The sequence below is a fragment of the Mandrillus leucophaeus genome, unplaced genomic scaffold, assembly GCF_000951045.1.
Source record: "Mandrillus leucophaeus isolate KB7577 unplaced genomic scaffold, Mleu.le_1.0 Scaffold1237, whole genome shotgun sequence".
In the NCBI taxonomy this organism is placed as follows: domain Eukaryota; kingdom Metazoa; phylum Chordata; class Mammalia; order Primates; family Cercopithecidae; genus Mandrillus; species Mandrillus leucophaeus.
This window is the reverse complement of record NW_012100732.1, coordinates 427,364-452,466: the sequence shown is the minus strand read 5'-3', so window position 1 is coordinate 452,466 and position 25,103 is coordinate 427,364. Positions and strand designations below refer to the sequence as shown.

General features: G+C 44.2%; 1 protein-coding gene across 4 annotated transcripts in view; it reads right to left on the bottom strand.

Annotated features, from left to right (window-relative positions):
* Positions 1-25,103, bottom strand: part of PPFIBP2 (PTPRF interacting protein, binding protein 2 (liprin beta 2)) — a 146,656-nt gene that overhangs the window by 27,591 nt on the left and 93,962 nt on the right. For all 4 annotated transcript variants that reach the window (XM_011971666.1, XM_011971667.1, XM_011971668.1 and 1 more), the window contains 6 exons: positions 22,677-22,808; positions 12,209-12,301; positions 7,458-7,569; positions 4,959-5,020; positions 3,762-3,837; positions 2,264-2,367 (listed from right to left, as the gene is read on the bottom strand). In XM_011971666.1, the coding sequence (XP_011827056.1) occupies positions 2,264-2,367; positions 3,762-3,837; positions 4,959-5,020; positions 7,458-7,569; positions 12,209-12,301; positions 22,677-22,808 (579 nt within the window). The remainder of the gene's footprint in view (positions 1-2,263; positions 2,368-3,761; positions 3,838-4,958; positions 5,021-7,457; positions 7,570-12,208; positions 12,302-22,676; positions 22,809-25,103) is intronic.

Sequence of the window (25,103 nt, the reverse complement as noted above, 5' to 3'; positions counted from 1 at the left end):
GATTGCCAAAGGGCTAAATTCGCTCTAAGAGCAGGAAGCAGAGGCTGACAAAAGCAACACACATCACACGATGCTCTCAGCTCTGAGGAGCTGTTGTAAGACACAGATGAGTTGCAGCCACCTCTCCTCTGACGCTCCAATCCCTGGCCAGATCCTTTCTCAGTGACAATGATCCACACCCTCAGCCTGAAGGATGAGAAGCCCCTCTGTGGCCAAAAGAGGTAGGCTTGGTTTGTAACTGCCCTAACAACAGATGGGCAGGTGCACCTAGGATGCAGTGGCCATGCTTACCGTTCATGGCCCTCACCATCCACTTCGGCAGCCCCAAGGCAAGCCTGAGAGCACAGTGGCTGTGGGGAAATGCCCAGGTCTCTTACCTGGCTTCCAGTGATTTCTGTGGCAATGGAGGTGGCCCCACTGTAGGAGAGCTACATCTCGGAGGTATCTGCATCAGAGACAGAAGAGTCATGGTAGAGGACAGTCTGTTTGGGGACCACCCACCATCTTTCCCCCTTCTTTACATGATTCCTTTTTGGGAGATATTTCCTCCCTGGGTACAGCCATAGTGGATACATCATTATAGATGCCTTGCTCTTTCAAGATGCCAAGGGGGCGTGGTAGACCTATCAGTCCATCTGGGCCAGCTTGCCTCTCCTTCCTGGGCCCTAGAGCTTAGATCATGTTCATATCCCAGCAGTAGAGTCCTGAGACCTGGGTTCTTGGGCTTTTTCTGCTCCTTCCCTTCCTGAGCTTGGTTCTTCAGCTTTTCCTTTCATTCAGCAAGCCACTGCACACTCTTTTAAAAACAATTCTTTTTGGCTTAGGTTAGCCAGAGCCAAATTTTGTTGCTTTCAATGAGAGAATCCCATTTGATATGGTCACCCAATAAACATCAGCAACATCTACTCCCTGCCAGGCCCTGTGCCAGGTCTGGAGCTAGCACTCCTCACATCTGGGAGACAGACAAGTAAATTAGGAGAACAGAACAATGTGCAATGTTCTTTTGGCTCCAACATCTGTAACACAATATGGGAATAGTGGGAGAGAGGGGCTCCCTCTCACTGATGGGAAGGCTGAGAAAGCTTTGGAGAGGAGAACAGCTGAGCTGAATTTTGAGAAATGAAAACTGGTTAAGGCATGAAAGTAAAGAACATTACAGGTGGAACGACCATGAGCTAATGATGGTATGAAAGAATACAGTCCCGTGTCTTCAGTATTGCACCTAGCACAACACTGTGCCTTCAGTAGTGCACCTAGCATCACAGGCGGAGCCACCTTGAGCTAATGGTGGTTATGAAAGAACACAGTCTCCAGTACTGCCTCTTTTCTCTAGATCCTCGCATCCTCTTGGTCTACTATAAGAACAACCCTGGCATTACAGTATAGTTTTAAAAGCCTAGGCTTTGTGGTCAGACCTGGGTTCAAGCCCAGATTCTGCCAGATAGATTGTTCATCATAGTGACCACATGGAGGTATACAGTAAGACTTGGACACCGCTATTCTGTAATTGCCAGCAATCTGGTGTGCTTGTTCTGAGTCGATAACTGGCTCACTGGATGATGCTTTTGCTCCTTAATTAAAAAGGTTGAACTGAAGCACTAAGATTCTTTTCAGTTTGATAGTCTGAAGTTTCAGGGATCTTTTGGACCCTAGGCTGAAGCCCCTCCTTCACCTGAGGTTTTGTTTATTTGCGTCTAGCTTAAGTCTAGAGAGAGTCATACAATAGGACCAGATTTTAAACAAACGAAATAGATGAGAAGGAAAATCTGTGTCCTGGCTATAGGGGCTGAAGGGCATATCTGTCAGGAAGGAACGCAGCATTTCAGAGGTTGCAGTTAATTCCTCTAAATGAGCAAGACATGTTCGTTCATTCAACAAATATTTGTTGAATTCTACTGGGTATCAGGCATTACTGCAGACCTTGGAGAAAGGGTGGTAGATAAATCAAACACCACCTTTGGTCTATGCTTACATTCCAGAGGAAAAAAAAAAGATAAAAATAAACTAGCAGCTTGATTAAAAAGAAGAACTCCTATCCTTGAAAGTTCCAGTATCCACCATGCTGCCTCCAACCAGAGCACAGGCCAGAGCCTCAGCCTCTTGCTCCCCTATCCCCACCACAGCCTGACGGGCACTTTATTAAATTTAAGTATTCACCTGCCAAGATATGTACCTGACACATGTCTGACTAGATCCTCCCTCAAGCTCAGGGCAAGCTCGGAGGAGCTGCTGAAACCCTACATTATGGATGGAAACACAGTACCTCTTGTTTAAATAATTCTTCAGGGCCCTTATTTGTAGTGTTCCACTTTCTGAAACCTCCCTCCAGTTCTTCTTCATTGATTGAGAGAGTTCTCTCTGAAGGCCCTGCAAGCATTAATGCAGTAAGAGTGAATTGTTGAATTCATACTACGTGAATTGTTTAGAAACTTATAATTGTACCGCAAAATTTTAACATTGTTTCCCCTTCATTAAGAAGGACTAAGAAATATATAAAGGGACAGTAAGAGTGTGATTCTGAAGAATCTTCAGGGCATCTGAGCAAGGGCTGGCATCAGGATCATTTCAAGGTCAAAGTTTATTTGCAGAACAGAGGTAAGGTACCCCCTGCCTCCAAACTTCTCACTCCTTAGCTACAGGCAATCAAAGCCCTGAGAGTGGCTTGAGCCATGATCTTAAAAAGAGGGCTGTGAGGCCAGGTGCAGTGGCTCACGCCTATAATCTCAACACTTTGGGAGGCTGAGGCAGGCGGATCACTTGAGGTCAGGAGTTCCAGACTAGCCTGGTCAACATGTTGAAACCCCATTTCCACTAAAAATACAAAAATTACAGGCAGGTGCCTGTAATCCCAGCTACTCAGGAGGCTGAGGCATAAGAATTGCTTAAACTTGGGAGGCAGAGGTTACAGTGAGCTGAGATTGTGCCACTGCACTCCAACTTGGGTGACAGAGTGACACTCCATCTCAAAAAAAAAAAAAAAAAGAGGGCTGTGTGTGAGGGCTGGCAGAGGCCCTGGTCAGTGACCAGTCAGCCACATCCTGGCACAGGCTTGGCTTCTTCCCAAGAAGAGGCAGAAGCTCAGCCAGAATCAGAGGTTCCTGAATATCCTTCAAAGCAGCCCTGTGCTGTGAAACAGCTGCTTCCTCAGGATCTATGATGGGAGCCCAGGTCAATGGCATGAACAGTGAAGGCAGCCTGGCACATGCACCACTATGCCTATAAGAACCCTGATGCTGCTTGCATGTTGCATTCAGTCTGGGCAGCAAATATAAAACACAGCAGCTCTCTCTGTCCTGTGACTTCCTATAGCAACTCAGGCCCAGCAACTCGAAGAAGGCTCCCAGAGGGCCCTTTGAGTCTGCTGCGGAGCTTCAGATTTTCTAGGAGGTGGATGAGCTCTAATCCTCAATGACAGAACTGAGTTGATTTTTGATCCAGGTTTAATTGCACTTGCTGCCTCTAAGGTGTGTCCTGGGAAGGTGCATAAGAGACCCTCCAAGGATGGGGAATTCACAGACTTTATATTCTTGGTGATCTGGATAGTCCCTGAAGGCCCTGAGCTGACTTCCATTTGGTAATATTTCTGGAAATCAACAACTGCTAATTTCTCATCATGCAGAAAAGTCTAAACAGCTCTGTTCTCCAGTAGGGAGTCTTCTCCGAAATAGAGGTGAAACGGCTGCTAGCAGGACTGCCCCTGGATTTAACACAGCTGATGGAATATCTTTCAGAGACAATGATAGGATTGCCCTTGCTCTTACCTTGAGTGACCACCACAATCTCCTTTACCTTCCGGTACTGGTTTAACAGCCCCGTAAGCTCCTCTATCCGACGGTCCTGCCACAGTGTGAGCAGAGATTTAGATTAATGCTACGCTGGCAGCTCAGATGATTTCATTTTGGGACCCACGCTATGTTCTGGGCACAAGGAGAAGAAATCCCACGTGGAACCAAAGGAAAAGAGTGTCCAGGCCCCATTCCACAGAGCTGGGATTTCAGTGGTCTGCCTCATAGGCATCTGCAGGCATTCACGACTCTACCTGAAGACTGTGAGTCATCTGAGACACCCTTCACAGGGCTTAAACATTTTCAGAAGCACGCAACTCACTGTCTTCCTACCTTCCTGAAGTGGTCATTGAAATCTGCCTCCTGGTCCTAGTGTTGCCCACTGGAGCGACACAAAAAAAGACTAAAACAAAGCTGTCATATTTATCCCAATATACTCATTTGTTCCCTAGGAGTCTGAGATACCTCATACTGCAGAGTCAATTCCCAGAGAAGATTGTTTCATTCAAGGCAAAGGCCTTGAAAGGAACTTGGGAGACCACACAGGTCGTAGATAAACTTGGGTGTGAAAGCTGGCTGTGCTATTTACTAGTTACCTGACCTTAGGCCAAATTACTTAAGTACTCTGAGTCTGTTTCCTCATCTGTAAAATGAAGGGTTGTGATCCTCAGAGATGATGTTTATACCAGCCAGGTACTCTTTATTTATAGAGGTGGCTATTTATGACTGTGCCAAAATTAGATGCAAAGGATATAAGATGGCAGAGTAAACTGAGGCACAGCATGCTGCCAAGTGTCTCTATGATGGTTCTATTGTCAGATCATGCATATGGGAGATTGGGGGGGCTATTTTGCTAGGAATTCCAGCAAGAGCTATGATATTGGCAGTGATCACAGCAGCAGCAGTATTTTTTTTCCCCCCACACCAGCAGGAACAGGCAGGGCTATAATCTGCCTTTAGGAGATTCCATTTAGACAAACTTTCCATTTCTCAAAGCTAAAAACAGGTGGCTGAGGCCAGGTCTCTAGGAGGCATAAGTCATTCTCCTGACATACCCCTATGTCAATGGCATAATAAGTATGGCCCTGTCCAGAATATCAGAGACCAGCAGGGACCAAACAGAGCCAGGGATGTAAGCATGGAAAAGACAAGGCTACCCAGTGACCATCTCACCTTATCTTCATTGGCAAGCAGCAAAGTTTCCATCCCCATTTTCAGACGTTGAATTTCTTGGTCTAAAAGAATTCGGGTATAGAAATAATTATTTATATAAATGCAAACAGCTATCCACACTTGCTATGATGCCTCCCAAGTTCAAACGAAGACTTTCCATGTGAACATGGCTCTTTTAGTTCTTTAAAGAGGCCAGGATGGTGTCTGCCACAGACTCATTCTCTTTAAATATTTGCTAGACTACTAAATGAAGGAATCCAGTATGCTGTCTTCTCTTTACAGACATTTATGGGCAAAATCAAAATGCCCATGTACTTGAGGTGACACAGAGGAAGCCAAAAATCTTTCAAAACCAACATCTCCTAAGAATATAGACATTTTTATCCTTTACAACTTGAGTAGGCATGTACCTGGGCTTCTGGCTGGCTTTGAAGAAAATCATACAGTCTGACAAATTGTAGGAAGAGGAGAATTTAACATTAAAAGAATCTACAGTTGAGTGAAGACTGGGAAATAAAAATTATGTAAAAGAGTTGGTACTTGGCTTAATTTGAAATGATATAGTCAAAACTGACTAACAAATGTTTAGATGTATTGGGATATATACATATATGCAAATGCTGGGTTAAGGATAAACAATCTTATTTCATCATAAACCAGAATTTCCCTATGGGCTGAGAAATCTGTCGGTCTGCGGGGGAAAACCCGCAGCCTTCTCTCAGTTTGGACCCAACAGGGACTCTGTTGATTCCTTAACTGTTTTGGAGAGCCTAAGGAAGCTGGAGGTCATTTGCCAGATACTCTAGGAATTGGCACATAGCTAGATTGTTCAAAGAAGGATCTATGCCTCTTCCTAAATGGGAATAGGGATGTCTATATCAAAAAAAAGTACAGGAGTCAAGGGAATATATAGGCCTCCCATTTTCTTTTGGGATGCTTGTTACATCTAACAAGAATAGCAACAGTAGATCTATGGACTTTGTGTAAATAGTTGTGGAGATTAATTTTCAGAATAAAGTGGATAATCGCTTGCTCATTATTTAGGCTCTGGGTAGCTAATATCAGCTCTGCAGCTCACTTTGCTGGGGAGGGCAGTAAGCTTCATATGAAGACTGGCAAACCCTGATCCACTGGTCAGAACCTAACTTCGACAGCAAATGACCCAAGGACCAGCTCTAGAAAGTACCCAGTAATGGAGTGGGGTAGGGTCTGGGAGGCTCAGACTGTGGGGAGAGGAGGGGTAGACTGGGAAGGCTGCCTGGCCTAGAAGTCATGACATGAGGCACTCTCTGTTCAGGCTTAGCATCAGAGATAGTCCAGGGTGTCTTAGTAGAGCCCAGCCTCTACAAGCAGGCCTTGGCAGGTAGGTAACACAGCCAATGGCTTGGGCGGACACTGAGAAAAGCTAGGAGAGGCATGAGCATGTTGATAACTAATTTCCTTCTCCAGCCTAAGCCATTGTTGCATGGCTTCCACACCCCAGCTGGGGATCCAAGCTAAGCAGTGCTGAGGCCAGGATGTGACTAGGTAGTGACACCAACCCGTAGGACTATATGATCTTCAGCATTGCTCTGCAGCCTGGTAGTGAGTGGAGAAGTTGAAAGGTGTGTGATCATTTTGTATACATGGCAAACAGCCATAAAGATTTATGTGTTCATTACAGTAGTTGAGGATTTATCCTCTATTTTTGATCAGCAAGACTTGAACTCCTCAGGGACCATTCACCATCCTTTCACTTATTCAAGAAATATTTCTTAGGGAAATATTTCTACAATGAAATATTTCCACAAGAAATATTTCCACAAGAAATATTTCTACAATGGGCCGAATATTGTGCTGGGCTTTGTGGATATGCTCTTAAACAAGAAACATATAGTCCTTGCCCCATAGTGGGGATAACACACAACACTGGTAAGTTATAATAAGTGCTAGGCAGGAAAAAGAAAGGATATGGAGTTAGAGAATAATAGGACTGGGACCACCTATTTGAGTTAGGGTGGCCAGGAAAGGTGTTTCTGAGAGGTAAGATTTGAAACCTCAAGAATGAAAAAGAACTGACTTGTTTCTGTAATCTCAGGGCCTTATACAAGCATCAGGCAGATATCCATGAAACGACTGAATAAATTGCTAAAGCCTCCCCTTTGGTGATGATACAGAAGTAAGGCCTTTCAATCATGAGAGAGTTAGGTATTTCCTGCATTTTCAGTAAAAGCTCCAGAGGTGGCTGCACAGAACTTCTGTGCATCTGAAAAAAGCCTTCTAGTTAGGGGAGAGTTCCATGGGAATGATTCCACAATAGTGCTGCATTATAGGGACACACACAAACACACAAACTGGTGCATCCATTCACTTGGCCATGCTTGCACACATATATGCATGTCCATTAGCATGGCTACACACACAAGCCTATGCACACTCATTTATAGAAAAACAGGCTCACTTATAAGAGTAGGCCCAGGGACCCAGACAACTGCATTTTGTCACAGTCAAGCTAGTCACCTCTCTCTGTGTGGTCACCGTGGAGAGCTGCTGTCCGGGAGAGCTGGCTGTGCAGACGCTCAATTTCTGCATCTTTCAGGGCCACCTGTTCTTGCAGTTGGGCGACTTCAGCCTGGAAAAGCAACAGAGGATCCCTACCAGGTCAGAAGGACTGCTAAATCATGATGAAGTGTCTCTCGTCAGAGTCCAGAGCCCATCAGGCACCAGGGTGAATCAGGAGTTAGGAGAAGAGGTGAGCAGTAGCAGGGGCTCACTGCCCTCTCTACAGGTGGAACTCTGCTGACTGAACTCACTCTTCTAGGCCATCCTGGCCCTCCCCCACAGCTCTGGACATCAATGTGCTTCTTCCCCTGCATCTTCCTACATGACCAGGTTTTCTCTCCCCTGCCCTGTAAGGACTGGGATTGTGATGAGGAGTTGCGATTGTGTGCAATGGGAGGGCTGTCCTTGGTGCAGAGGAGGATATTCTGGATGTGGTCTTCCTTCTCCCAAGATACTCATGCAATAACATTTAGAGACACCACTGTAACAAGTGCATGCAGCTTTCATCTTTCCAACCCACACAGAAAATACAGCAGAAGCCAAATCACCACTGGTGGAGAAAAGGTAAGCCAAGGGCTCCCTCCTTCAACACGCTCCTACCCTTTGGGCACAGTCACTGCCTCTCTCCAACGTCCAGGCATGTGTGCACGTTCACTCATATATAGATGTACAAACATTCAGGAGTGCTTAATTTACATACTTTGGCAAAAAAGCATGTATACACAGCTCATAAGTACACACATACATTCATATTTGCACACACACAGGCAGCTGCACTAGATGGTTCCCAGGTCGCAATTAAGTAGTGCAGGTTAAATTTCATACACAACACTAGGTGTGGTTGTTCATGCTTTCCCATACTCATTAGGAGATCAGAATTGTATAGGTCCTGTCCCAAGAGGTACCTGGATTTTGGAGTCAAACAAACCTTGATTCTCTTTAGTTGGGTGACCTTGGGCAAGTAAGTTAACCTTTCTGAGTCTCAGCTCACCTATAAAATGGGAAAAACTACACCTACTTCATGGGACTGCAATAAGGCTTAAGATAATGGTTATGAACGACCTAGTCCAATATTTAGTATATACTAAGAGCTCAATAAATGCTACTGCTATTTGCTCCTCTCATCCTATTCTTTTCTTTGTGGATAATTGGTTCAATTCTCTCTGCATCAAACCAGGTAAGAAAAGGGATGAGCATCGAATGTGGAGTTGGTCAATAAAAGACAGCAAAGGCTTCTCCTCTGGCCACCCCTTCCCCATGTGTTGGCCCTATCATGTCCCACCTTTGGTCCTCAAGGTCATAGTATGAGCTGTTCATTTCCACAAAGGCCCAAGTTAATATTTGAACAACCCCAAGTAATTAAGTGAATACTGGCCCTGTTGGCAACTCTGTTGCTGGACAGGCCTTGTGTTCAGTTTCAGCACAAAGACTGAGCACCCACCCTGATCAGCCCCTGCGCTCACTTTCTTACATCAAATCCTCACAAGAAACCACCTGAGGAAACAATATCTCCGTAAGTCATCGGGGAGCAAACGGGAGTAATACAAGATTCTGTGTCAGTCACAGAGCTACTTGGTGACTAGGCCAGGATGCAAACCCTGGCCTGCCTGCTCCAGTGTCAGGGCTCCACCCACCACCACATGTCTGCTTCTGAGTTAACAGGACAGATGAAGGCCACTCTTACCAGGCTTGGGCTCCCTGAGCTCACCTCAAGGGTTTCTGAATCACCTTCCCTAACATCCCCCAAATAGGACAGGGATGACCATATAAAGAGATGACAAGGGGTAGGGTTTCCTTATTCCAAAGTTCATAATGAAGCACTGCCCCTCTACTCACAGAGGCCAAGAGCTGGGTCCTGTTGTGCAAGCCGCTTGCTGAGACATGCAGCTATGGAGCAGTTTATCAGAGCTCACTCAAGGCAAAGATGCCCATGGGCTTATGACTCATGGTGACAATGGCTTCTGAAGATATTAGCTTTGGGAGTCTCAACATCCATTTCTACAAAGGCCAGATGATTCTTGAAAGATATTCCTTTAACTTTTCTTGTACCTCTCCACACCCATTTCTCCCTTTCTTTGTGGACAAGATGGGCACTGGTCTCTGTCAGAAATCTGGATACCTGATGCTTGTCTGCTGGCCCCACAGTTGGGAATTCAGCAGTGTGGACTGATCAAGACAGAATCTAGCACCTGGCACTATGAGGGCTCTTCTTCCTGAGCCCTGCCTCTAGGGGAGGTCCTGTAGGTATATACAATGGACCCTACAGACCAAGTGACTGGGTCCAACCTGCCTTGTGCCAATTTCCACAGAAATAGGCCAGACTCTATAGGGGCTCTGTTATCTTTTGAACGATCTCTGTCCCCGCAGTTGGGAAGGCCAAGAACAGTCCAGAGACCTACTTGACTGTGTATGTTACTGCCACTTGACTGTGTATGCTACTGTCTGAGTCCCTGCAGATGCTGTGCCTCATTAAACCCAGGGACCATGCCCTACTGTCATTGCACTGGGAGATGAATCCCCTTCAGGGACTGAGAGGCCTTAAGCAGAAAAGTGAAAAACTTCCAAAAACAGTGCTGGTTTTCTCTGCAGGGAATCAGGATGATGTTGGAAACAACATGAAGGCACAGGAATGACACAGACCCAGATGTGAACCTCAGCTTGGCCATGCTGAGCCTCTGTTTCCTTCCCAGTCAAGTGAGAATAAAAAAACATATACCTCACTAGGTGATTTTTTGGATTATATGATCAAATGTGTGCAAATAGCTTGGTACATTCTGGCACATAGGAAGTGCTCCACACCTGGTAGTTATTAAATAACCCTTAGCATCTCAAAGGTCTACATGCCAAGGCAAAGAGCTGGGGTAATTTAAAAAGAAAAGTATTATTTGGTTTTATGACAGAGGGTGTACAACTTCAAAGGTTTCCCCAAGACAGGGCTTGTTTGAGTGGGGCATTGTGATGGAAGGTTCTGAGCTACTGGACAAAACCAGTGCCCCTAGAGCTGGTGCCTGTGAAGCATACACATACACAGCTACACTCAGATACACACAGGCCAGGACACAGATGGGTCTGATTGCCTAGGCTTGGTACCAAATAGCTGTAAAATCCTGGGAAAGTTAAATCTCTCTGTGCATCCATTTCATTATCTGTAAAATGATTAATCAAATTATTTTACATGTATACACTAGATTACATATTTACATATGTTCAGTGCTTTATTTCGATAACATGAGAGGTCATAAAATTTTAAATAATAGCATGATACAAAATTGCATATAAATTATCAACAATAAAAATTAAGAGACAGAGATAGGGAGACCCTGATGTTTGAATATTTCTTCCTGCCAAATCTCATGTTGAACTGTAATCCCCAGTATTGGAGGTGGGCCCTGGTAGGAGGTGAATGGACCATGAGGGTAGATTTCTCATGAATGGTGGTGCCACCCTCTTGGTGCTGTCCTCGCAATTGTGAGTGAGTTTTCACGAGATGAGGTTGTTTAAAAGTTTGTGGCACCTCCTCTCGTCTCTCTCACTTGCTCCTGCTTTTGCCTTCTGCCATGACTGAAAACTCCGTAAGGCTTCACTAGAAGCTGAGCGGATGCGACCAGCATGCTTCCTGTAAAACCTGCAGTACCCTGAGCTAATTAAACCTCTTCTTTATAAATTACCTAGTCTAAGCTATTTACTTGTAGCAATGCAAGAATGGCCTGACACAGACCTAAAACAGAAGAGAATACATGGAAGGAAATATTAGCACTGGTAGTACCTGGGTGGTATGAGTGCTTTTGATTCCTTTAATTTTTTATGTTTTGAACATTCTCTATAGTGTGTGTTACTGTTTTTATAATAATTAGCAATTAACCTGCACAAAAAATAAAAATACAAAGTAGAAGTTAAGAAAATTCTAATAAAAACGATCCAGTAATGCCCTTGGGTGGCACTGCAGACACAGTAGGGGAAGGCAGGTGTGAGCCTCCCATCTCCCCATACTCCCCAAAGGAAACCTAACTGTAGCCTAATGTAAACTTCCTGAAATTTAAATAACAATTCACCGTTTTAAAATCCAATGTGCAGGCCAAAAAAATTCATGGGCTACTTGTAACCCACTAGTTTTGATCTCTGCACTTTAGTATAGGAAAAGAAGGAAGAAACAAAGAGGGGAGGGAAGACATTTATTTCACAATATAATTTATTTTTGGTGTCCTTTAAATTGCAGGCTCCCTAGTTTAAGAGAAACATGATTTGATTGAAGAAATAATTCAAAGCTTATATCATTTTTAGGATTATATTTTGTGCCAAATATAAAGCATGCCTATTTTTTGAAAAACTGATTCTAGAAGGGACTACTGAATTTAAAATGATGCATCCAACATCTGCTTTAGGACTCATGACTCACTGCTTGCCACTCACTTGCTCCCCCACTCCTAGCCCCTTCTTGGTCCAGCTTCAGCCAGGCATTATGGGGTGCAGGGAGAGGAAGCAGACTGGGTTACTACACTTGAGCAATTCATAATCTCACAGGCTTTCTCCATGAGGATCTTTCCTGGATCAAGTCTGTCTGCTGCCCAATCTGGGCACTGTTGTGTGTCCACACTGGAGGGCTGATTTGCATTTTCAAACTTAGGCTACTGGAAACCCCCAAGTTGGAATGCAGACCTTCTCCACAAGACCCTCGTATTCTCTCCGTAAGCATCAGGAGTGTCGTTTACCTTAGTGGCCTTTAGCTTCCATTCATACTGATTCCGTTCATTTTCCAATTCTTCCACTTTGATTTTGAGGTGCCTGAGCTCTTGCAGTAACTCCTAGAGGGATGAGGGAGAAAGACAAAGTTCTGATGGTTAAAAGATGTGCTCTCGATTTACCAGCTTGGTTAAGCTCATGCATAGGGGATGCAGCAACCACATCAAGCTCCACATAGCAGCTTTAATCTTTAAACAAGACCCTTGTTTCAGGAAAGCTGTATGGCCATTAAAAAACAAAGGCCAGTGCATTCCAGACATAAGAAAGTGAAAACTTTCCTTTTAGTTTTTGAACCTGTTCTGCCTGCCCCTTTCTCTGACATCTATGTCCTCTGCGGGGTATGCCAGCATCACACACATGAGTATAGGCAGGCAGGCGAGGCTTTGGAGTGGGAAGAACAGAGCTGCTGAAATGAGGCAGCTTCTTCCCTGTGATGCAAAGTAGTAGGAAGCAGGCTAATTGGGAGCATCTCTCTGTGCTGGGAGTGAAGGAAGATAGAAGAAGGGGCCTGTGATCCTGGAAGGCCTCACAGAGGAAAAAAATGAAACCCTAAGGGAACAAACGTTAAGGACCAAATATAGATGTCATAATGGGTGTTCCAATTCAGAAGAAGATAATAGTTTGAAGAAAGAAGGGAGGGAGAAAGCATCCAGGGAGGAGTAAAGATAGGAGACAGAAAGGGAGATAACTCATGGGGCTGGAGCTGAGGATGGGTGTAGGTACACAGTGGAAGATGAGGCTGAGAAGTTAAGGTGAGGCCCTAAGGTAAAGGCTTGAGGATGAGAATACATATGATGAGTTCTGATGCCATTCTTTGGACAGTAGTGAGTCACTGAAGGTTGCTGAGTGGGGAGGTGACACAAACAATTTTCTCTTACATGGAATTCAAGCCCCTAAATTCTGACGCCAGGACCCTTGTTTGTGAAACTACTCCTTCTATAAAGATGACTCCACTAAGCACTGTTATCTTGAACGAAGATTCTCTTAACAGACAATTAGTCCTGCTGACTAGCTCCCATCAGAAGAATTGGCATAAAGATAATTATTTCCATAGGCTTTCTGAACTGCAGTCTCATACAACAAACTTCCTACTTAACATCACATGGATGCTCACAGGCATCTCCGGACCGTCATGTGCCAAGTGGAATCCTCAACTCCCCTCCTAGTTACTCTCATCTTACTAAATGCCATATCCATCGATCTAACAGCTTATCCAGAAACATAGGATCTATCCTCAGCATCTCCCTCTCCTTCCTCCCCTATGTATGCAGTTCATCCCCAAGTTTTATTAATTCTACTTCCAGGAAAACGACTTGAATGTCGCATTTCTTTCCCACTCAGGCACCACCACTCTGGTCTAGCAATTAGCACTGACAGCCTGGACAGTCAATTCATTGGTTGCTTCTTGGTTGTCTTGCTCCTCTCAAAGCAGTTGACCCCGTGGCATCTGGGGGAGTGATATGATCAAACCATACATTAGATCACGGCACTCCCATGCTTCTCAAAGCTCATAAACTTCAACACATGACCTGACACCTCCCTGCCTGCCTCTTGGATCACTCTTTCTCCCTAGTTATGCTCTAGCCACATGGATAATTTTCAGTTACTCTCTCCAATTTAGGTGTTTGCAGGTAACATTCCCTCTGTCTGGAATTTTCTGCCAGGTTAACTCCTGCCCATCCTTCAGGTCTCCCTGAGTAAATCTATCCTGACCTCCATACTATATCAGGCCCCTCTGCTATATTCTCTTGTACTTCCTACATAATATGCAATTAAATATTTATTTGTATGACAGCTAACAGCTAGCTCTCCTCCTAAGCTGTAAACTCCATGAGGCATTTGCTAACCTCTGATTATCCTGCAGTGCCTGGCACATAGTAGGTATGCACAATTTGTCAATGAATGCACACATGAAACTCAAGTCATTATTTAACTGGCCTGGAGGTCTTGGCCTTCTGAGATCATCCACCATGAAGTGACATTGCTTACCCTTGAATTTCGTAGGGTCATTTATTAAGATTGCCTTCTAGCTGAGGTGAGCATTTGCTGATGCCCATTAAAAACAAAACAAAGAAAACTTCTGGCCAGGCACGGTGGTTCACGCCTGTAATCCCAACACTTTGAGAGGCTGAGGTGGGTGGGTCACTTGAGATCAGGAGCTCGAGACCAGCCTAGCTAACATGGTGAAACCCTATCTTTACTAAAAATACAAAAATTAGCCAAGTGTGGTGATGAGTGTCTGTAATCCCAGCTGGAAAAAAAAGAAAAAAAAAGGAAAAGGAAACTTCTCAGCTAAGGCTATTGCATCCATGATCTGCATCACTGGATATCAAGGCCTCAGTTACCTGCTTTGACTTGCAGCAGACCCTGAATCATTCTCTGAGAACATTATTGGCCCTGCCTGAGAGGCTCCAATGCCCACAAGTTGGGGGTTCTTCTGCTCAGCCTTGTATCCTAGCCAGGCTACTCAGTCTGTTGGAGAGGGTGTCAGGCCAGCTGATATCAGAACCGGAAGTATGCAGGTTCCTACTGCCTGAGGAGCTGCCACTGTGGGTACACAGCGATCATCCTCTCCAGGCTCTGTGACCTCTGGAACATCCTCTCCCTTCCATGTTACTTGTTGTCCATCACTGACTACCAACATGAGTACACGCACATTTTACCTTCCTTTAAAAGTCTTGCTGGAGTAACCTACTCAACATAGGTCATGCGCCAACACCCTCTCAAGGCTTCTCTATCCAAATCTACATTTACATCTTGACTTTCCTATTTTCCCCCTGTCCTTTAATGCAGCAGGAAATCTTTCCCACCGAATCCCTCCCCCCAACACCTATGTCTAGATTTTCAACAGGCTCTCTAATTGAGTATGGACCATAGTAACTTCCTACAGAGCCAGGGTACCCTCTGTAGTACTCATGGCTGCTGTGACCTCAGCCTTTTCTTGGGGCGCTTCCAAGTCCTTTTCAACAGTAGGCCTCCTTAGAGGCATAGGCTTGTCTCTGCTGAAGCTGCTATCACCTGCCATGAGCAAAGTCACAGAGGACCAGGTCATCCCCATGTGGAGAGCCAAGTCCAGAGTCCCAGTCAGATACAGCCCCGCGTGGCCCAGTGATTATAAAATCAGCCTGATGTGATTACGTGGGGGGGATTTTTCCTGGAAATTCAGATGACGACTTAATTATTCACAGCACATGAAAACTTGCATTTTATTTTTTCACTGGGGGTAAACATAAACTTGAAAGGATTCTTTTTCGTAATACTTTTTTTTCCTTAAAAAAAAAAATCATGTGAAACAAAACTTTGTTTAATCTCCCAGCCTGGGAGGAGGAATCAGTATCTGAGTCATATACATGGGAAGGGGAATCATGAGGCTTCCTGTGGCACAAATGCCCCATCACTCAGAGCACCTGGTGCACCTCATTCCCAGCCCTTAAGGAGATGAGTGCCACCTGTTTGAGGGTTGGCCTCACCTGCTCAGACCCTGCTCAGTGAGGGTCACTGAACTCACTTCACATCCCAAGAGGACTGAGTGAGTCCAAGCTCTGCCCAGAGGTAACAACAGATCCATGCCAAGCCACTGCACTCTGTTCTGGTTAGGAGAAACCCCAGCCCCTCCACGAGTGAAATGCCCCACACACGCATGCTCTGGTATACTTAAGTGTGGTTCCTACAGGTGACCCCTCCCAACAGGCACAGTCCTGGCCGCAGGACTGGGACTCGGCCACACCGTCACTGGCCGCTACCTCCTCAGGGTGGTCCCTACTGTGTAACAGGCGCTCTTGAATCTGCCTGTGGATGTCCAGCTGCAGCCTACACATCTGCTCCTGCAGCTCACTGATCACATTCAGAACCGACTGTAGGAAGGAAAAGAAAGAAGAGAAAAGCGCTCCAGGTCAGACAGCTCTCAGATGCAGAACTCCTTAAGAGAACAGCACAGAGGTGCATGGGGCAGGGAGGAGGTGGCACCCAGTGGTCACTGTCGACAGCCCTCCACTTTCCTCACCAGAACCAAAAGACATGGCATTTTTCCTCAGGCCTGCCCCATCCAGGTGCCTGTCTGGCAGTTCAAACAAATCCCCAACAGCTCCTTTGTGCCATACTGTTGTGTCAACACCGAGATATGGAGTCTAGAAGAAACCCTTCATCCAAGCAGAAGCAATAGCAGATGTGGGTGCACACCGGGGCACACATACAAACACATCCCCTCTCCACATATGCATGATACACATACTGACTCCCCTTACCCAAACACCCAGTGTGTCAGCACGTATGCACAGGCGACATATGGCACACATAACACTTATCCATGACAATATGTACCTAAACTCTGAACTCGGTCAGGCACCAATATGCTATTTCAGTGTCTTTATCTTACATTCCTCTATCTTGTCTACAAGATTATCCCAAGCAACGTTTTTGCAACACTTCAGTGAAATGTGGATTTACCTGGTCTACCACAAGACACATTCCTGGCCAAACTGATAAGGCCAATCTAATGTGACTCACTCCTCGAGGACACCAATCCCCACTACTTTGTCTCCTAGCTTCTTGCAAACCATCATAGAGTTGGCCCCAAACTCAATAGACTAAAATTTATTGAATCTATCACACTTTTGCCATTTTGAAAATCAAGAAGGAAATGGTTCCAGTTTTCTAGAAACATTTGATTTTCCTGATTCCTTAAAGTTAACTTATAGCAAGCACTTTGGGGGACTACTGTCCTAAATTTTTTGTACCTGTCAGAGGCATCCATGGAATCAAGTCCATTTTTTCTTTGTTTTTCTTATTAAGAACATAACTCTGTGTGTGTTGTGTGTGTGTGTGTGTGTGTGTGTGTGTGGCTTTGTGTTGTCCTCAGCATTATCCTTTAGTTTGGGATGTCCCCTTCCTGACACTGGTCATGCAGGTGCACTTTTGTCTTTAGCGTATGTCCTTTCTGCCTTTTGCACAAGCCCCTCTGAAAACTACTTCCTTTCAAGAGACCTCTAAGCTCTTCCTTTTTATTGGTATTATCTGTGAGATTGCACAGTCAGAATTATATTTAAGTAGTTCAACATTCTTGGGTCTTCCTCTATTTGAGAGTTCCCCATCCATTTTATTTTTAAACTGTCAGAGTTATGACTGACCCAAGTTTACAGTGCATGTCTGTTTATGCCTAGTTTTTTCCGTGCTCACCCTTGTGAACATTCAAATAACAACGATCACTTTCTCTCAAGGTACCTATCACTTTTACTTCATAAACCAGTGCCTCCTTTTGCTTCAATATTGGAGCTAGAATGGCAGTTTTCCTAGTTTTGTCTTCTACCCTCTGAGTAGAGGGTAAGCAAGTGAGAAAAACAAACAAGTAAACATTCAAATGCTTCAGAATTCGGCTGGGGGACATTTAGGAGCTAACCAAGTAAGTTGCTGCTCCCCTTCCTCCATCACTGCCCCTTGTGTGCATCAGTCTGGAGACCTGCATCAGGAACACATCTGTTTTCCTCCCTCTGCTCAGCGCGTGGTGTACCCAAAACTTCTGGGCTACTCTGCTTTAATTCTCCTGAGCCATGTGTTGTCACTGTTTTATGGTATGTCTGTCCTCAGGCTTGGCATTTCAACTTAGCTTTATAATTTTTTTTTTTTTTTTGAGACAGAGTCTCGCTCTGTCTCCCAGGCTGGAGTGCAGTGGCACGATCTCGGCTCACTGCAACCTCCACCTCCCAGGTTCAAGTGATTCTCATGTCTCGCCTCCCAAGAAGCTGGGACTACAGGCGCACAATACCATGCCTGGCTAATTTTCATATGTTTTAGTAGAGACAGGGTTTCACTATGTTGGCCAGGCTGGTCTCAAACTCCTGACCTCAAGTGATCCACTCTCCTCGGCCTCCCAAAGTACTGGGGTTACAGGTGTGAGCCACTACACCTGGCCTAGCTTCATAATTCTTTATCTCCAGGGCTGGCCCATCTCCTCTCTTAACAGGTCTGTTTCCCTCCCATAAAGCAGACCCTTTTGTAGCTCTATTCCATTCTGGGTCCCACATCATGATGTCTAGGTGGCATTTATGAGGTTATAATTGCTGTCCTGTGTTGTAACCTCAGCTCACTTTGTTTTTTAATCACACTTTGCCAACCATTAAAGTTCTTCTTTATGGTTCTTTTCTGTGTGAAACTACTGAGCACCTCCTGTAATCACAGTTGTTCCCAATTCCATCTTACCTGTTAATCTTGTATATAATTTTACTTAGTTCTTTCTTCTTTTTTCAGGCTCAGTTTAATACTGTCCTGGCACTCTTATGCATTACATTGCTCATGGGAATATAACCTCTATGTTCTAGAGAGGGCAATTTGGAAATATCTGTCAAAATGTCAAGTTCGCGTACTCCTTGACCCATAAACTCCACATCAATATCTTTACATATATACAAGATTATTCACTGCAGCATTATTTGTAATAGCAGAAACTTGGAAACCACCTCAATGTCCACTGAGAGAGGACTGGTTAAATAAATTAGGCTATAGTTGGATGGTAGAATAATATGCAGACATAGATATGAATGAGGAAGTTTTTAAAAACATACTTGGTGTAAAAAGAACTCCAAGACTACTAAATTTAAAAAGAAAGGTCTAGAATAGTGAACATCTGTATAAAAATGAGGGGAAGTGTGTGTGTCTGTGTGTATCCACATGAATGTACTTGTCCACACATAATATAACTCTGGAAGGATACAAACTGATGGCACTGGTTCCTGACTGCTGACTGGAGGACAGGTGTTGAATGAGATCTTTTGCTATATGCCCTTTTGAACTCTTGATTTTTGAATTGTGGGAGTATATTTCCTATATTGATGCAAATGAGTAAAGAAAGAAAATAAAAGCAAGAATAACAAAACTCTCCTCATTAGGCCAGCTCATCTCTGAGCAAACACAATCTTCCCAGATCTTGCTCTGTAGTCCAAGTCCATCATTCTGTTGCCTCAGTTCAGAAATCAGAATCCCTTTCTCCCAAGGTCCTAACCACAAGAAAGAAGAAATGATGGCATCATCACTTGTGCTATAAGATGTGTCCATTTTCTGCAGGAAATCCTAAAGATTCTTTCCTGTTCTCTTCTTGCTCACATGTACCCCTGATCCGTTGGGCTGACTCCCCTTCCTAGCATATCTGAGGTCCTTGCTCCCTTCTTAACAGGCTGTTCTGGTAACTACTCACAGAACCCTCCAGTTACCACAGTGGGGTCCAGCTGCAGGTTGCCGGCACCCCCACAGCATGGGGAAGCCAGATTCCTTTCTCAGAGAAGACCCATCTGAGCAACACGCCTATGCAATGCTTTGATCTGTGTCCACACACAGGTTTCCCTTTACCTCTGGATCTCTTTCTTTCATGCTCCATCCCCTTATTGTGGTATTTACTTTCCATGTCAATCATTCTTCCATAGTCCTGCTTTTCAGGAGTACATCTAATTTATCCAGTCTTCAGTACCCTCATATGACACTGAACCATTGCAAAAGGCTGATGAGAAAAGGTAAACAGGAAACCTAGTATTCATCCAAATCTCATTTGGGCCACTACTCATTCCTGAGCAAGGCTGGCCATCAAGGAACCTGTGCCTGCAAGTCCTCAAGTCTTACAGAATGACTGTCAGTAATCATTTCCACAACTTAAACAGCAAGATGCTGGCTTGGGCTATGATCAGAATCAGAGCAGAAGGAGCAGTCTGCAATGCTCTTGCCACCAGCATTCTCTTCTTTTCATTAAAACATAAAACAGAATTTGAGGATAAAGCCTGAGCTAAGCTGAGGAGGTTTATTTCAGATCTGGCTACCTCATACCTAAGGGGGGGGAAAAAAAAAAAAGAATCCTGCCTGTTCCAAACCATACACAATGAGCCCTTAAGCTAAATACATTCACCGGAAAAAAACAGCCGCAGTACAGTATGGAAAGCAGCATTCCCTTTATTCATGCAATTACAACATCTGATGACCTCAGCTAGCAAAATGTCTCACTCAAAATAAACATCTCCATGCACATGACAATAGTGCAGCTTAAGCAGCACTCTGTGGTTTTAAACCCCTGGTGCTCCAGATACTCACAAATAGAGGTAGAAGTTCTGGCATACCAGCAAAGATTATGTGCAATTACAAGAATGAGGAATTTGTTTCAGATCATGTGGCTGCTCACTGATTATCATAGGTTTGCACAGCCTGCAGAATTCCTCCACGTGGAAACCTAATATTTGTACTAGCAACTGGAAAGGGCTGTTATCTGGTAGAATTGAGGCCAGACACTCAGAGTCTACGTTGCCTTATGCATGAACAGACCAATGAAAAACAAAAATAAGAAATTCAGATTTAAAACTAATCCTTCAGAAAAGAAAGAAAAAAGCAAACAGCAAGATGACTGTGTTAGTGCTTCTTATCCCAGAAGCGGGAGCTCTCCTTCCTTTCTGATGTCCCTTTAAAAGGACTGCATTATCCCAGCTTGGTGCTAACTCTGCATACTTCCACAGATGGGCTGACTTTAATACTCACACCCCCCACCCCTCATGCACGGATCCCAGAGGTGACTAGTGTAGAACCAGGTATATGACCCAAATTGACCCAATGAAATGCACTCCTGGGGCTTTTGCTGGAACCTTTGAGAAAGCACCTCTTTGACTGCAGAAGTTGCCTGGCTGGTAGGATATCATTCTGGAGCTACCAATGGCTATCTGTGTCACCACCTGGGGAGAGTCTTCTTGAGAACAAGGCTAAAACAGAACCAAGTAATACAACTGAGACTAATTTCTAGTGACACTGTGAGATTACCTGGATCTAGTCATATTGCATTTTTTAAACCCTAGACTTTTCAAGTTACGTGACATAGGTCTCTCTCCTCCCTTTTTTTCTTGATTTTGAGTTGAGTGTCTGCCACTTTAAGCCTTCTCACAGAGTTTATGGAATTCTGCCCCCGAAGTCCTAATGTGTGCTCACATACAATCATGCATGTTGAAACATTGGTAAAATAACTTTAAACCAGAAGAAAATTCAGTTACTTCTCCCTGAACATTTAATTCAACTAACACTTCACACAGATTAGCTTTCAGGCTGTGTAAACTTTGCAATATGTAAATAACGTATCTATGTCTACATTTTCATTTCCAACATGCTTAACAATACTATCAGTAAGTGATCAATAAAAGCTAACTATTACTATGCTAAGAGTTCCACATACATTGTCTCATTCACTCCTCAGAATAACCAAAGAAATTGGAAGTATTACTACCTCCATCTTACAGAAGAAGAAACGGGTTTGGGAGGTTAAATTACTTGCCCCAGATCACAAAGCCACTGAGCTCAGTTTAAAGCCAGGAGATCTGATTCATCAGCCTGGACTCTTAATCAATATAAGCTACTGTTCTCAGGTTATTGGGGATATCTTCTTTTGGCAACTGTACTTCTAATTAATGAACATGTTCTCAAAAGCAATGCAAGGAATATGCTCGCACATTAGAAATATTCTAATCACCAGTGTGTTTACTCAGCAAACATGGCAGGTTTCAGTATGCACTAATGCTGGCACTTATCAGAAGGGAACAATATCTGTCTTTGGCCTAAATGTAGGAAGGAGATGAAGACATACCAGGTACTGACAAAATGCCAAATACTATGACAGGTACTTAACTTCCATGATTTTATTTGGACTTTACCACACAGTTATCCATTTTACTGCTAACAAGTAGTTAGGTCAGTAAATGAGCAAGGTGTTTCTAAACCTAAAACCTATCTTCTTTCATATCTCTCATTGTTGGTGTGAATACAAGAACTTAAAGGTAGAGGCACAAGAAGACAGTTATCTAAGGTTAAAACAGGCTGCCTGCTCTCAAAGGAGTCTGAGTCTAAAATTCTGTAAACATTTATTTTAAAAAGTCTGGCATGTTCCAGCCAATGGCATACAAAGACTGAAAAACAAAATTAGGAAAACATTCTCTAAGAGAAGGCCTTCAGATGGCCGCTCCATAAGACCCATCAGGAGAAAAGAAACACATAACCTGAGGTTCCACCTGGGTCAGGGAAATGCACGTCAAGAAATGTTTCCAGACTCCTTGGATCTAGTGACAATGGGCTGTTGGGAGGCCAACTTCATTATGGTACGTCGTCATTTCCTTGGTTCTCACAGAAGACATCTTGTGTCCCTCCATATTTTGTCTTATTCTTCCCCAACTATTGCTTCTCTTTCCATCCTTGTCAGCAGTTTGAGGGCAGATAAAGCCTTAGAGCCAAAACTGGGTGGTTTGGATATTGCTGAAATTTGCAGCCACAGCAAAACTTGATAACTTGGTATTAACAGATCACTGCATCTCTAGTGTATAGATATTTCTGGCACCCAATAGCTTCCAGGCTGGGAGTTGACAAGACAGCCTAAATTCACATTATGACAGCCTTCTCAGGTCTGAGCTTAAGACAGTACAAGTTCACCCTCACCTCTGCTTTTCTCTGCTTCTCCTCCTGCTCTCTCTGCTCCTTCTCCATGCCAACCAGCTTGAGCTTCAGCTCAGACACTTCAGTCATCAGATCAAGCTTCTGGGTCTCAAGAGATGTGCGGCTTAGCAGCTCCTGCAAGCAAAAACAGATCTTGAAATCAGAAACCACCATGGCAATAAGAACAGCTCTGGCTTCATCTACAGCACATAAGGCAATACCTAAATTGTGTGTTCAACAACACAGAATTGAGACTGGTACATATGAGTCACAGGCCTATTATGGATGGGCCTGGGCTGATGCTGGGCTATCAGGAATAGCACACCCCCGATACCACCCACTATGCTTTGATAGACAAGGTGAGCTACATTTCTCAAATATGCTTGCCCATAGAGACCATTATTCATTATTTCCATGTAGAGAAAAGCGAATGGATACTTTCAAAGAACCAAATTTATCAATTTTTTTAAAAGACAAAGCAGCAGGTCCTCTCTATCAAAACAAACAAAAACGCTTAACAATATATTTTTTTCAAAGCCAAAATGTCTAGGTCACTTTCTGGGCTCAACCAATGCTCAGCCCAGTCTTTAACATGTTTGAATACAGGACTTCACTGCAATGAACCTAGACAGGAGCTAGAGCACAAAGTAGATGTTCAAAGAGTATTGAATGATTACATATGAATCTTATGTGAGATGGATCTTTCCTGGGCTATTCCAAAATTATAATCTGGCCACTCTGGAATGTAAATAAGATTGTTCTTTCCCAATTGTGAGGACAGACCAGGAAGCTTATTACTAGTCTTGCCATCACTAGAACAGTAGCAGACTATAACCAAATAACCCAGGTCTTTGACAACAAACCTGTCACTAATAAAAACACTTAATAAGCATAAACAAGGTAAAAAATAAAGATGATAGACAAGACACCCACTTAGAACTAATATGATTATAAAGGACCTCAAAAATCAGGAGCATTTCCTAAAGTCCAGGGCAACATATTTTTTCCATTGGCAAAGGACAATGTCCTGTAAGGTCCAAAATCCTGGCACATGGTAGACACTGGCTACACAGGTTGTGGCAAGAATAGACACAGCAACCAGGAATAGCAATGGGCCAAATGAACAGAAGAATATGCAATATCCTGCCATGGTTTGACCATTTTGTATCATCTTGGGCAACCCAAGCTCAGCACAAGAATGGCAATCTCAACACCCTGACTCAGCCACTACGAGGTCACAGATTTGGAACTGTCCTCAGATCATGAATCAAACCATGCAGGACAGAAATTTTTGACTTGGAATACATGATTCCCCAGGCCAACAGCCTGGGAAACAGCCTACCTGGGAAAGGCAGGCAACAAACTGTTCATCTGCTAGTCTGAGGGGATGGGTATCTATCTAGAAGTCCAGCAACTCAGCATAATAAGCTCCCCAAGCTCTGGGACTAAGGAGGCCAGCTCTTCCTGGGCCAGCCGGACTGGAAGCTGGCTCACAAGGCAGAGGCAGAGCACTGCAGCCAGAGCACAGGCTACTTGGCCACTAGGAGTCAGCCAGATGTGTGTCCAATGCACTGGAGAACTGAAATATTTTGAGTGCCTCTTCTGTACCAGAGACTGCTGGTGCTTTTGTATACATCTTCTTAATAAACCCTCCCAGTGAGTTGGCAGTAAATATTATCCCAATTCTACAGATAAGGAAATAGGCCAAGAGAGAGTATGTAAATCTTTTGGCCAAGGACACAAGCCAATCAGCAGCCAAGTTAGTTATTCTTTCTTTCTTTTTTTTTTTGAGATGGAGTTTCACTCTTTTTGCCCAGGCTGGAGTACAATGGCGCGATCTTGGCTCACCACAAGCTCCACCTCCCAGGTTCAAGCGATTCTCCTGCCTCAGCCTCCTGAGTAGCCAGGATTACAGGCGCCCATCACCACACCCAGCTAATTTTGTATTTTTAGTAGAGACTGGCTTTCACCATGTTGGCCAGGCTGGTCTTGAACTCCTGATCTCCAGTAATTCACCCACCTCAGCCTCCCAAAGTGCTGGGATTATAGGCGTGAACCACCACGCCTGGCCAGCAGAGTTAGTTTTCAAACAAAACTCTGTTTGACTCCAGAACTCATTTTAGTCTATTGTATTACACAGTTTCCCAAACACAGAAAGAAGTCCAAGCATTTTAAGAGACATTTTAAAAAAACATGCTAAAATAGGCAATCAACAAACATTCAGTGAGCCCAGGAAATGTCCACTCAAATTGCCAAGACTTCATTGAGCACATACTACCTATCAGGGCCTAGTGCTAAGGCTATGCAGGCCACAAAGGGCCTTAAGCAGTTCTTCCCTGAGTGTGAGGGCACACACAGTAAGTTCTCTGAGTCTTGAGTACATGAGTATCTTAAGATGTAATCATCCCCCACACCACCTACTCTCTTCCC